Genomic DNA, 14,992 nt, shown 5'->3' on the forward strand with positions numbered 1-14,992 from the left:
CTCTTGTTCTTTAAAAAAATATTTTTGGCTGTGCTGGGTCTTAGTTGTGGCACATGGAATCTTCAGTTGTGGCATGCTGGATATTTAGTGGGAGCATGTGGGATCTAGTTCCCTGATCAGGGATCAAACCTGGGCTCCCTGTATTGGTAGCATGGAGTCTTAGCCACTGGACTGCCATGGAAATCCCTTTCCTCTTCTATTTTAACTGTTGGACTATTCAAGGGTTGAGTTCTTGGGCAACATTTCTTTGCTATTTTCACTCTCTATTGGTGATCTCATACAGTTTTATGGATTTATATGGTCTGTATTTACTGCTAACTCCCTAAAGTATATCTCTATCTTGATTTCTTCCCTGACCCCTAGACTTTAAAAAGCTTCTCAAATTTAGCATGTCCTGAACAGATTTTGAAGCTCCCAACAAAGTTTTTTCTTCTACAGTTTTCCATCTCATTAAGTGGCAAGTCTATTCTTCCAACCTGGGCTTCCCAGGTGGTGCTGCTGGTAAAGAACCACCTGCCAGTGCAGGAGACATAAGAGAAACAGGTTCAATCCCTGGGTCAGGAAGATTCCCTGGAGAAGTGCATAGCAACCGACTCCAGTATTCTTGCCTGGAGAATCCCATGGACAGAGAAGCCTGGCAGGCTGCAGTCCACAGGGTCGTAAAGACTTGGACATGACTGAAGCAACTCAGCACTCTTTCAACTGTTTACTGCTGCTGCTGCTGCTACTGCTAAGTCGCTTCAGTCGTGTCCAACTCTGTGCAACCCCATGGACTGCAGCCCACCAGGCTCCCCCGTCCCTGGGATTCTCCAGGCAAGAACACTGGAGTGGGTTGCCATTTCCTTCTCCAATGCATGAAAGTGGAAAGTGCAAGTGAAGTCGCTCAGTCGTGTCTGACTCTTAGCGACCCCATGGACTGCAGCCCACCAGGCTCATCCATCCATGGGATTTTCTGGGCAACAGTACTGGAGTGGGGTGCCATTGCCTACTCCCACTGTTTACTGCAAACAGCCTTAATTCCTCTCTTCCACATCCCACATCCAGTCCATCGGCAAATTATTTTGGCTCTACCTTTGCGTTATATCCACAACCCAACCACTTCTCACTACCTCCTCTAGTATTACTAAATTCAAGGTACCAATATTTTTCACCTGAACTGTCCCCACAGTCTCCTAAGTCATCCCTGCTTCCATTCTGGTCCTTCTATGATCTATTCTCTACAGAGCAGTTAGGACGATCCTTTCAAAGTCAGATCCTGTCATTCCTCTTCTTAAAAGTCCTCCAGTTCCCATGGCCTCTCATCTCATGCATAATAAAGGTCGAGATCCTTCCAGATTCCTTGGGTTTCACATAATGTGTCCTCCTTCTACTTTTCTGACAACTTCTTGCTCACATTGCTATACTTTCACAGATGGAACTCCTTAAACTGAGCACTTTCTTGCCTCATGGTCTTTGCATTTGCTGCTCTCTCTGCCCAGAAACCCTTTTTCTAGAAACTGGCTTGGCTCATTCCCTTACTTTCTTCAGGTCTCTGTTCAAATATCATTTACAGGAAGACAATCCTTGGTCACCATAAGGAATTCACCTTCAGCATTATCTTTTCTCATCCCCTGCTCCTGGTTTAGTCTTCCTCACAGCACTTATCACCACCTGACACAGTATACATTTCTTAACTGTCTACCTTCTTCCGTAAGAGTCTGGGGGCAGGGATTTCTTTCTGTTTTGTTTACCACTCTCAGTGCGTGGCACATAACAGGTTTCAATAAATATTTCGTATTTGAAGGAAGAATGAATTAATTCAAGTAGCTTTTTTTTTTTCCCTTCCTGTGTTGAAATGTTGATCTACCTGTGATAGATCAACGTGTTTACTAACTGTGTGGCCATGGGCAAGCTGCATAATCTTTTTGTGTGGCAGTTTCCTGAACTGGCTTTACTCTTAAGTATCTAACTCCCAGGGAGGTCTTCATCTGGGTAGTTGTCTTGGGCAGTTCCAGGTGCGCAGTGAACATTCAGAAAGAGAACTGTGCCATCAGACAGCAGCAGCAAGAGGGAGTTCCATCTGGAGTTAGACTCAGCATTCAAATCATCACTCTGCTATTTCTAGTCTTGGGATCATGACTTTATATGCTTGTTGGCTGCAAAGTTTCCATGCACATGGTACTTCCCTCATAAGACTTTTGTGAGGACTTAAAGAAATCATCAAAGTTAGCACAGTGCCTGGATAATAGTAGTGTTAGTCATGTCAGTCATGTCTGATTCTTTGTGACCCCATGGCCTGTAGCATGCCAGGCTCCTCTGTCCATGGGATTCTCCAGGCAAGAATACTGGAGTGGGTTGCCATTTCCTTCTCCTCAAGTGGCTTTTTATAAGTGCCTTCTATAGGTGAGGCACTATGCTAGGAAATGAAGATAGACAAAGTCAAGTTATAATTTACTATGCCAGACTCTTTATGTGCATATTATTTTTATTTAATTCATTCAGCTGATTTCCTTCCTTCCTTCTTTATCTCTTTCTATACTGAGTGCCTACCATGTATCAGGAGGTGTAAAAAAAAAAAAAAAAAAAAACACGAAATCTCAGAAAACTGAATAATCTACCCAAGTGTTTATAGAATCCATATTTCAATATCTCTGGCAGGACAGAGCAGATTGCTATTTGTGCCCTGTAAGCATAAAATAATTACACAATAAATTCTTATTATTTGATTCAGCTAACCCTACTGAGTTTATCTCCCATTTCTAGAGAAATGAGACATGAAACAAGTGATTTCATGTAGTATGTACCTACAGTTCCAGAGCACAGTATCTATTAATAAAGGTTATCACACAAAAACTTTATTAGCTATGTTTTCAGTTCCTTAAAACAAGTTTTTGAAATGAAATTTTGTTATATATTATGCCCAGACAAACTGCGTAAGTCTGGATCACTTCTGGTGGTGGTGGTGGTTTAGCTGCTAAGTCGTGTCTGACTCTTGTGGCTGCATGGACTGTAGCCTGCCAGGCTCCTCTGTCCATGGGATTCTCCAGGCAAGAATACTGGAGTGGGCCACCATTTCCTTCTCCAATGGATCATTTTTCTCCAAAATTTCTATTATCCCCCAAATACTACCTTTCATTAAATTTTTTCTTTTGAGAAATCTTGTCCAGTTCTTTTTTCAAACCCATGGAATCTTCATCTCTTCTAAATGCCTCTCCAGACTAATCCAACCTGAATCAGTAATTTCTACCATCTGTTCTCTTTCTACCTGCCCAAATACTGAATATTCAAGACCAATTTACTTTGGGTATGCACAAGGTCGATTTAAGCAGGTATTAACCACTGGGCACAATAACTAATTAGCCATGCTTCCATTTATACTGTTACCAAAACTAATCATCTGTTACTTGAGGTTCTGCCCTTCTTGATCATCATAGTCTAGAGTGCATCTTCCTCAGAAGGCAAGTTGATTTTTGTATTGTGCCATTTATCCTTCTTTAGTCAACTTTTTACTTGTTATGTCTCCTTTGTACTGCAGTATTTCTTTGAGGACAAGGAGTGGGTCTCACAGTCTTTTGTACCTACATAATGTATAGACTAAGGCCTTCATATAAAGAATCTGTTTAACAAACAGGATATATTTGGGCTATCCTGCTTAGAGATAGCAAAATCTAAACAGTTTAGTGGAATGTGGATCTCCTATGTGAAAAGCTAAAATATAGGACACAAAGTATTTTCATGTATTATTCTTCACTACGTCTTTCTAGTCAGAATAGATGTCTTAAGATAATCAAACTTGGAAATGACCTTAATTCAATTATCTAATTTATTTTGCTTAAATGATTATTCATGTTTGTTGGTACTTAGTCCTCTAATGGACTATAAATTCTTCAAAGATACGAGTCCCTACTTTCTAATCTCTCCTTATCAGCAATATCTATTAATATGCTCTACACAGAGCAAAGTGCTTATTAAATCTTGACCATAAACATACAGAGAAAAATGAACCTAGTTCATTTATTAAGAGAAATTCTACATGACAATAAACAATGGGGTGGAGGGTGGTGCCATGTATTGAATGAGGAAAGAAGGAAAAGATAGAGGGGCAGAAGACAGCAAGTCAAGAGATTAGTTTGGGATATGTTAAACTTAAGATACCTACTACCCATCTAAGGGGAGGAGATGGGTAGGCATACATTATATAAGTCTGGAGAGCTTAGGAGACAATCAAGGCTAGAGATAGAAATTTGGGAGCCATTGGTGAATAGAAGATTTTCAAAACCAAGATTGTTAAATGAGATCAGCAAGAGAGCAGACATAGAGACAAAGATAACATTGTCTTGGGGAACTCAGAACACTGCAAAGAAGAGGTTCCCTGTGTGTCCAAGAAACCAAGTGAAGAAATTACTTCAAAAAGGAGAGAATACTTAATTATATCAAAATGGTATTGGGGAATAAAAAAAAAGATTTGAGAACTATTAAATCTGGCAATATTGGGTTGATGACTTTTGATAAACACCTCTGTAGTGGAGTGGAAAGCATGAAAACCTAATTTCAGTGGGTTCACAAGAGAATCAAAATGAGCGAAAAGGAGAGAGAAGGTGAGCACAGAAAACTCTCCTGAGGAACACTGCATGAAGAAGAGCAGAGAAATGGGGAGGCAGCTTGAGAAGTGGGATTAAGGGAAGGTTTTTCTGCCTTTAAGATGGGAGATGCGTTTGGGTGCAGACAAAAATGATCCAATACATTAAAAAAAAAAAAGGCGAGAAGAAAGAGAATAAATGTAGGAGCAAAGTTCTTGAGGTGAGAGGGAAAGGGTTCCAGGATATGAGCACAGAGGCTGGCCACAGAAGGAAGCAGGGACAGTTCATCCCCTGTGACAGAGGGGAGACAAGGGATATGGTGGTACAGACAGATGCAGACAGACGGTAGATGCGGAGGTAGGAAGATCATTTCTTACCATGAACTCTAACTACGACCATCATAACCTTCGGCATCAGTTCTCTTTTGAGATGGTCTCCTCACATCTACTCACACTCCTCTGGCCTATCTAGTAGCCAGAATATCTTTAAATATAAATGAGGTCACACCACTTCCCTTCTCAAATCTGCCCAATGCTTTCCCACGTCACTTAGAAGAAAGCTTAAAGTCCTACACAACCTTACGTTGTTTGATTCTTGCTTACCTTTTGTACTTTATCCAGCACTCTCCCTCTGGCATGACATTGTCTAGCTTTTCTGCTTTTTCTTAAGCATACCAAAATATTCTCTCATCCAGAGACTCTGAACTCATTCTCTCTGGTACATTCCTCTTCCAGAATATTCCTAGAACTATTCCCAGAGAATATCCTCTTCCAGATATTTTCAAAGATCACTTATCCAAGTTTCTGCTCAAATTTTCCGAGAGAGACTCTTCCTTATTCCCTTAAGTTTTCCCTTCCTCTGTATCTTTCTTCAGAACACTTATCACTGCTTGCCATTGTATCAAGATACTTGTTTACTTTTTAATCTCCCTTCTATAAGGGAAACTCCACAAGGCAAAGACTTCATTTGTATTTCAAGGCTTAGAACACAGCACACAAATCTCAATAATCATTTGTTGAGTAAATGAATGAATGACTTAAAAAATATACAGGGTCACTTATTTCTGGATTAGGAAGATTTCAAAGATTAACACTAACTTTTTTGAGTTTCTGACATTCTGAAAAGAAATCACCGTGAAAAAATTTGACTCATTGATTTTATGTTAAAAAATACATGTAAGAAGATTAACTTTGAGATGAAATATGCATTAAACAGTTACCTGATCTTTGAGAAATTTTCTGATGTTTCGATGGGCTCGGGAACATTCTGTTAACAAGCTGAGAACTGGAGTGAGACCCTCTCTATAGCTGCTTCCCTACAAAGAAAACCATACATGCTGCATTAGATTAGTTTCTATCAGTGTTACTTTTCTTCATATAACTGAGTATATTAATACTCCTCTTTTTAAGAGGGAGATATTTTATGTTACCAAAGTGGTAAAAACTATTTTAAAAATTATTTTCTTAAAAATATTTCTATTTCATGAGTTATCTTCATGCTTACTAATGCTCATTTGTATCCTTCTTGATTTTTCCTACATTTTATAGGATTCTCACTGGCTCAGACAATGGGCTTAAAGGCAGCAAAGGTTTTCATGACCGACCCAAACTAACTTCCTGCCTTTTAATATAGTTACTTGACAAAGACAGTGATCAGAAAGGAGAAAATAAGCAGCTTACAGTGGCAATTTTCCTTTAAAGATGTCTTTTGGCTGTTATGGAAAATATTTATCATCAATTTTTTTTTGGGGGGGAGGGGATAATTTTTACTTCTAGAACTTATAAAATACCTACACTAGAAAATTACTTTTTCCTTTGTTTTCAGGCACTAGTCACAATTTTGGTGTCACATCAACACAATTTTCAGCTTTAAACAAATAAATTCACTTGGTTTTAGCAATTTGTCATTTACGGTAAATAAAAAGCTTTCCAGAGTATAAATAATTATTCAAGATATCAGCTATAAAAAATTTAGATTCAAAAATCATATCCTGTGATGTTTGTATATGTGTACAATTACATTCTTTAGAAGCATCTTCTCCATTTTATCAGAATTACCTTGTCTATTCTCTTCTCCATAAAACTGAGTAAGACATGAATGGCTTCCATATTCATACCATTGTATACCATGGTATTGCTTTTCAAAACTGTTTCTTTTTCAGCTGTTTTATCACTGGGCAGTTCATCTAAAGTTGTTGCTTCTTGGGCTGTTTCTTCATGGGTTAATGGACAAATGAGAACATCCAAACAAGAGACCGGAACATTGCTTAAAAGGTTGACTGCATTGCTGAAAAGCAATTTAAAAAGACAATATTTTAATTTGATTGAATAGTCCTTTAAAATGCAAACATAGTAAGACTTTTAGGAGTCAATTAAAATTCTTCTTTTTCAAAATGAGCCTTTAATATTATTTGGCATTTACTGACTAAGAGACAGAAAATAAAAAGAATTGTTTCATATACACACATGGCAAATTAGAAAGAACAGATGTTAAATGGACATACACAATCACATGATGTCATGTCACTTTCTGAAATGCTAAAATAGGAATTAGTGAGCTTTAACACTAGCTCTTTAATTTTATTATGATACAATACTAGTCTTGCAGTTTTTCCTTGGGGTTTTAAATCCTTTTGTGGATCCACTGGTGTTTTATTATTCCTTAGATTACAACATAAAGCATTTGAGAAGCACTGTATATAAGCAGCTTATCACGGAGGCAACAGCATTAAAAACCAAATATTGCAGGATTAAGTTTTGTCCTTTCTAGACGTAGAAATACAATTTTTAGATCATCCTCTTTTTCATAAGACATTTCCAGAAAATGGTAAACGGTGCTTTTTCTCCCTCTCTCATGCCCAGATTTCTTTAAAAGAGGCCAATATAGCTATTTCAAATCTTCATCCCCCTAGGCCTTTCTTGGTATGTATTAATGAAATCACAAGCCTAGTATGTACACCAGTAGGGGGAACCCAAACCTTGTATTTTTTGGTATTCCCTAAAAATTTTCTGCTTCTCAGTGTGTAAGAGGTTAAAATGACATTAACAATTTAAAAATCAGACATGCTCTTATTTAATATATTTTCCTTCATGTATTATTTCATATTTTTTCATTTAAAAGGAGAGGTGGTGTTCTGTGCTAACTGGATCTTAAAAGCCTGTGCCTCAGAATTTCCTGATAAACAACAATGGAGAGACAGGCATTACATTTCCTAGTGACAGAGAAGCAGATCTAAAAATAACCACATCCTGACTAAAAATAAACTCTTGCAAATGCAATTTAAAAGTCTAACCACTTGGAAACCAAATTCAGGGCTTAATCTAACTGATGTGGTCTTAATTTAGGCCACAGTAGTTTCTTTTAATTTAGATTATAGTGACACCCTCAAAAATAACAAATAACAACAAAACAGAAATAAAATACAAAATATTTTCTCTCCTCTACCCTGAAGTGTGGCTGCATTTCCCTAAGAATGAGTATTTCTTTTCCTTCTTTTTATATTATGGGAAAAAAATTTTATAAGAACTCCAAGTTTAAAAGTAGTAAGTGGTTAAAGGGCATCAAAAAAATCAGAACCAAGAAGGAAAATAATTTAACAAGTCCTCTGAATGAATGGTTCCTGGTAAAATACAAGTTATTTGGTTCTACCTACAAAGAACCTACTACAGCTGCTGCTGCTGCTATCACTGCTATTACCATAAACAAAGTCCCTTTTTGGTTATTTGTAAAAGATCACAATTGGCTGAAATACCATAGTTTTCCCTCAAACTTTCCTTTTAAAATTTTTGCAATTATCTGTAGATTATTATCTATAGATAAAAATATTGTGCTCCTAACTTAAGGATTTGGGAACTATTATTAGATATCATAGATTTACTGGCGGTAAAAGAAAAAAAATAGAACTCTTCTTAATTAATTTCTAAAACCGTAAAATCCATTTTGAAATGTTACCGGTATTTTTTCAACACAGAAGGCAATAGGCTGGAATCTAACACAGAGACCACAGTGAAAAGTTTAAGGTGATGCATTACATTATAAAGGACTACTTCCCTTTAAATTCATCTAAAATCAGCAGTTTCTAGGAATTTGGTAAATTTAAAAAATCAAATGTAGAGTTTGAGTTAACAAATATTTAGAGGTTTTAGACTTTTCAAGAAAAGGTTCCATTTTCTCGTTTTTTATTGAACAACTGGGTTACCAAACAACTACAAAATTAATTTTCTGGCTCACTGTGTTCGAGCTATTCTTTTTAAGTAAGGAAAGCCAGCTTTTTGAGTTCTGTCACTTCTCTGACAGTTTTATTTGTGGTAGAAGAGTGTATGAAATTCTCCAGCTACCAGGAAGTCAGTGACTATGCACAAATCTGCACAATGGTGTTTGCATTCCTACTCCAGGGGGTAGAAATACTGTGTATATTACTCTCCCCTTTTCAGCCTCCTAAAGATCATTAATCACTGGGACATGACATCCTCCCACTCAAGCTCCCAGCCCCCTCCTGATATGCAGATTCAAAAGCAGGGCCTATTTAGAGCTCCTTAATGCTCTGATTAAAGTCTTGTTAGTTGTGGGAGAAGGAAGGCAATCTGAAATCCAGTCCTGTATCAATCGCTGGGCTAAACATAATTTAATACCAGATGACACCGAGGAGCACGATAACAGTACAAGCAGACCTACAGCTGTTAGCAAACTTTCCTGGTCAAATGTATCTTCTGTATATTGGGAGCTCATATACCTTTTTTCATGGCCGGAAAATCTTATATGAATCTCAAGATTTCCAAAAGATTTTCAGAGGTAAATACCTAAGTTTACCCTAATATAACTCAGAGGCAAATACCTAAGTTTACCTTAATCTAACTCAGTTCAGTAATTATTAATTACTTATGCCAGGCATTTTTAGACAGGTACTATGAAGAAAACAGAGATAAATCCCTCCCCTTCTGGAGCTTATTTTCTAGCATGTAGAGATCAGTCAAAACAAAAAAGCTAATTGAGTAGAAGGTGATAAATGCTCTGAGACTAAAATTCAAGAGGGTAAAGGGACATGTGTATGGTGGTTTAGCCACACAAACTTCTTGGCAGTTCTTCACACCTGCCACTGCTCCTGCCCTGGGGCCTTTTCTTCTGCGCTATTTCCTGGACCGCCCTTTCCCCACACAGTCAAAGGGCTCACTCATTCCCTCACTTCCTTTAAGTCTTAGCTGAAATGATACCATCTAGGTGAGGTGCCCAGATTACCCTATTCAAAACTACAACTCATCAACTTAGCTGGTGAGCCTTGGAGAACAAAGATCATACTCTCTTTGTCTTTGTTGCCTCTAGAGCTCAACATAGTGTCTAACACATAGTAAGTACGCAGTTTATAAATATAAACCAAAATGAAATGTTCCAATTTTCAAACATTTATCAAAAGTCTGTCATGTGTGAGACATTATGCTTATTTTTTAACATTTTGTATTTGTAATGTGTATCAAATCAACACACTGTACCCCTTAAATGTATATAATGTTATATGTCAATTATGACTCAGTAAAGCTAGGGAAAAAAAGACATTATGCTTAGCACTGTAATGAGGTGTCATTAGGTGCTAAACTGTCCCCTTCAATATGTGAGATAAAAGGAACTGGTCTAAACAAAGAACAACAAAAAAAGCAAGGAAGCAAGTACTTTTTAAATACACACTGGCACTTTTGGATATTAAAAAAAAAAAAAAGAAATCTTTGTTGATGCCAATGTGTTGAGTGAAAGAATTAGGCTGAGAAGCTGAAGGAAATTAAATCAGATCTGGTCCTTCTCTCTCCTTTCTTCTCTAGCATACAGGCCATCCCCATCTTCCCCCTTCTCTCCAAAATAAAACAAAACCAAAACCACATCCACAAGCAACTCTTCTTTTTTTTTTTTGGCTAAGTGTTTAGCATAAGCTTACTGATTATGGACAAGAGGGCTGAAAATACTCTCAGGCAGATAGCAGAGATAGAATTAGGATGTCCTTTAATGGAGCCACAAAGGTGGATCATACCAACAATTTACTTTTTACCATAAATATAGACAAAAGGAAATGAAATAGAACATATAGATTTTAGAAACTATATAAAATTCTGATTAGTGGTAATAAAGTTGATGTCAAGGTCAGTTGTCTTTGTCAGCTAACTCATTTTATCTCTATGTCCATGTCCTCCTGATTTCTCTAGGGGAAAAAAGAAAGGCACTGTCTTACAGAGACAACGTATCAGAAAAAGCTGCTGCTAAACCATATTTTTACTCATTTGTCTCCTCGAGCACCTTAGCAGGCTCCTGACATGCCTGCCAAGCATCTGGCTTGATAAAGTCTTAGATTAACAGAAAAGAGATTTCACTACACAATCACAATATATACAAAGAAACAGCTTTCTAAACAAAATATCAAAATTGAAGAAACTTTAAAGAAGAGATTTAGAACCAAATATTGGATCTCAAAGCCAATATGCTCATTATAATAACAGTAACAGAAGCAGCAGTGGCAGTAGGGTTGTGGTGCTGGCAGGAGCAGCTTCTCCCCCATTTTCTGGGAACTTACTCCATACCAGGGATGGATGGCTTTACTAATTTCTCTCATTTAATCACTGTTACAATCCTTTGAGTTTGATGACAATGCATAATCATCCACCACACTAGGTTTACTTATTTCATTAAATTTTTCCTCTTAAAAAAAAAAAGCAAAAACAAATTTACAAAATAAAGGTAAAAAATGGAACGAGATGTTGAAATATGAAACATTCTGATTATCTTTAAAATGATGCTTTGAACCACACACACAGTTTTCAGAGCCACAACAACTGGGCAGAATTTAGCAGATAATACAATTCTAATAAGGTTCTTAAAATAACCCTTTGAGGCTGGTACAGTTTTTCTGCATTTAAATAGATTAGCTTACAGTCACTACTGCTCTAATGATACTAATCACTTTAATTCTGATTAAAGGGACATGCAAGGCCAGTCCAGATAAACTGTCATGTCAGCAGCAACCTCAATCTCCCAGGAAGCCTTTTAGAAATACATATAAATCTGTCTGTGGCTCTAGGGATATTCCTTCTTATTTACAGTAGAGCTAACACATAATTTATCAGAGCAACTTATAAGATAAAAATAAATTTAAAGAAAAATATTTTTTTAATTTAAGAAAAATAAGTATTTAAAGCAAATATCATCAGAAAGTAAAATAAAGATATCAGATTACTTTAAAAAAATCTTTTCTTTTTTTAAAAAAAACCTCTACACAGTTTTGCTCTCTTTTGATGAATACTGGAGTACTGTTTTAAAATATTAAATTCACCCTTCAGAGAAATCCTTAGCAATGTTTTTGTGACTAGTGTAACAACTGCCATCAAAACATTTTCTTCTCATATCCTTGTATGAATGTCATTTAATTTGTGATATCAGATTTCTAAAATAAATAAATGTATACCTGGGCTTATAAACCCATTTTCTTTTAGCTTTAATATCTAGGTTTCCAGTGTTTCTTGTTATGAAAAAATTAGTGAGACAAAAATGTTTAATAAAATCTTTTTTAAAGGATTTGAGCTACTGCAGTTAATCTGATTATTTCTAAGGACACAGTTCTAGATAGTTAAAGGAACTTTTGATCTGCAGCTGCAGAAAAAAAGTATACTTTTTAATTGTGAAGAAAACAACTGTTTGAAGGCTTGCAGGGCAGAGTACATAAGGTAACCTACCAACAAACTTGAGTACAATATCAAATGATAAACTGCTAATCATAACTAAAATAATATGGCTATGACTGAAAAATAACAAGGGTATGTTTTATTTTACACTCTGGTTGTATTTCTATACAGTTTTACTTAAGCTATATTTTGGATATACTGTATATTTTGGATATACTATATGTACTGTATATACTGTAAATATAATGTATGTTTTGGATAATTTCTAAAGGTAATTTCTACTATTAGACGAACCCAATTTTCAATTGTTTTTAAAGGAGATTTAATGCCAAAGTTTACAAATTTGAATTTATTTGAATTGTTTAAAATGCCATTTGTGTTCTTACAGAATAAAGCACAATAGACAATCTCATGTTAAAGTCAGAGGTGTTGTTACTACTAATCTGACATAAAATAGAAAGTAAGAGAACTAGAAAAATGCATTAATACTTCTTCAGTTGTTCTCAGAGAACGATAACTTTTAACAGCAGTACTTAATAGCTCTAGTAGGCAAGTCACAAAACTTGAGCTATTTTTTTATATACTGATACTTGAGACTGTGACCCAATTCTTATAAGAAGTTTCTAAAATTTAATTAACATTTCTTAAGATATACTTTTTGATAAACCCTCTTACAATGAAAATAGAATATTAGTTTAAGTGTAGTAATTAAAATCAGGATTCAACCCCAAGCTCTTTCACTTATATGCAATCTCAGAGAAACTGCTTGATTTTTCTATGGCTCAGTTTCATCACGTATTGAAAGGGAAAAACAGTACCTACCTCATGATTAAAAGAGGTTAGTAGTTATAAAGCACTCAACATAATGCTACACACAGTATTCAATAACTGTGTGTTATTATTATTGTTGTTCTGGGTTTTATTGTTGAATGCAACAAATGCCAAATTCTCTTCTCTTGCTGAGGGGCTCAATATAACAAAGTCAAAGGAAACAGAATGAAAATTTCTTATCAGGGCAAAGTAATGATTTTCATCCAACTGGCTACCTGATTTACTATAATATCTCCACTTTCTTGTGTTTATAACAATTAAAATCAGATGCATAAAAACAACAAGAACTGATTATGTCTTTCACTGCGATATCAACAGAGGCTACCTACCTGTGTAGCTCTTCTGTTTTGTCTTCAGTTGGACCTACAATTAGTAAACAATGGCGAAGGACAGCTGCCATGACACGAAACTGATGAGACTCACTCTATGGCAAATAAAACAGAAGAAAATTGGAGATTGAAAGAATGCCTTAACAAAGAGTCTGGTACATTACTACATTCCTGGGAGTCATCCTATGGCATATCAGACCCCCAAAACACTTATTCTCATGCGTACATAATAGACACCAGGATATTCCAGGAACAATTTCCAAGGTAACACTAAGTGAACAGTCATCTCATATGAACAGCTACAGCTACTGCCAGAAATGGCTGAAACCAGAAATTGTTGGATCTGGCCTCTCCCTTATGACATGTCAGTCAAAGAGAAACATGATCAGATCCATATATTACCTACTCTGTTTTATCTGATCACAAGATTCAATGCAACTAGGGATCTTTTCCATTTCCAGAAAGTCTAGATTCTTTTGTTGGATAGTATACTGTTCCAGTTTACAAGTCAGTACAAAATTCAAACACATATAATACTATCAGATATTTCAGAAGCAGGTTGTGTGTTCTCAGTAAAAATATCTTATCTCTTAAGTTTCAAAGATGATGGATTAAAATCTACTAATCTATCTACTTCATTTTAATGAATCTTCTTAATCTCCTAGTTCCTCCCAATCTTGCTCCTAGGCTCTCCAAAGTGACAAGCAAGTGATGAAAAACAAGTAATCTGAGTTTAATCTCCTATTTTCCTAATGTTTACTCATCGTGGTATTTGGTGGCTGAGATGGTAAAGTGTCTGCCTACAATGCGGGAGACCTGGGTTCAATCCCTGGGTTGGGAAGATCTCCTGGAGAAGGAAATGGCAACCCACTCCAGTACTCTTGCCTGGAAAATCCCATGGATGAAGGAGCCTGGTAGTCTACTGTCCATGGGGTCGCAAAGAGTCGGACACAACTGAGCGACTTCACTTTCACTTTCAGTGGTATTAAAGACATGTAGACAGTCAGATAGCTCAGTTGGTAAAGAACCTGCCTGAAATGCAGGAGACCTTGGTTTGATTCCTGGGTGAGGAAGATCCTCTAGAGAAGGAATAGGCTACCCACTCCAGTATTCGTGGGCTTCCTTTGTGGCTCAGCTGGTAAAGAATCTGCCTGCAATGCGGGAGACCTGGGTTCAATCCCTGGCTTGGGAAGATCCCCTGAAGAAGGGAAAGGCTACCCACTTCAGTATTCTGAGAATTCCATAGACTGTATAGTCCATGGGGTTGCAAAGAGTTGGACACGACTGAGCAACTTTCACTTGTCAGAGGGAAGGCAAATAATAGGAAATAAGCCAAGCTCTGAATAATTATTTGGTTTGCTGCTGCTGCTGCTGCTGCTGCTAAGTCGCTTCAGTCGTGCCCGACTCTGTGCGACCCCATAGATGGCAGCCCACAAGGCTCCCCCGTCCCTGGGATTCTCCAGGCAAGAACACTGGAGTGGGTTGCCATTTCCTTCTCCAATTCAGGAAAGTGAAAAGTGAAAGTGAAGTTGCTGAGTCTTGTCCGACTCTTAGCGACCCCATGGACTGCGGCCCACCAGGCTCCTCCATCCATGGGATTTTCCAGGCAAGAGTA

General features: G+C 37.0%; 1 protein-coding gene across 7 annotated transcripts in view; it reads right to left on the bottom strand.

Moving 5' to 3' along the window:
- Positions 1 to 14,992, bottom strand: part of RIC8B (RIC8 guanine nucleotide exchange factor B) — a 106,940-nt gene that overhangs the window by 41,994 nt on the left and 49,954 nt on the right. For all 7 annotated transcript variants that reach the window (XR_008712603.1, XR_008712609.1, XR_008712604.1 and 4 more), the window contains exons 4-6: positions 13,378 to 13,472; positions 6,617 to 6,845; positions 5,779 to 5,874 (exon numbers count right to left, since the gene is read on the bottom strand). Coding sequence is in view for 4 of the 7 variants with exons in the window: in XM_055574886.1 (XP_055430861.1) it covers positions 5,779 to 5,874; positions 6,617 to 6,845; positions 13,378 to 13,472 (420 nt within the window). In the remaining 3 variants the exon portion in view is untranslated. The remainder of the gene's footprint in view (positions 1 to 5,778; positions 5,875 to 6,616; positions 6,846 to 13,377; positions 13,473 to 14,992) is intronic.

Source organism: Bubalus kerabau, chromosome 1 (assembly GCF_029407905.1).
Source record: "Bubalus kerabau isolate K-KA32 ecotype Philippines breed swamp buffalo chromosome 1, PCC_UOA_SB_1v2, whole genome shotgun sequence".
NCBI lineage: Eukaryota > Metazoa > Chordata > Mammalia > Artiodactyla > Bovidae > Bubalus > Bubalus kerabau.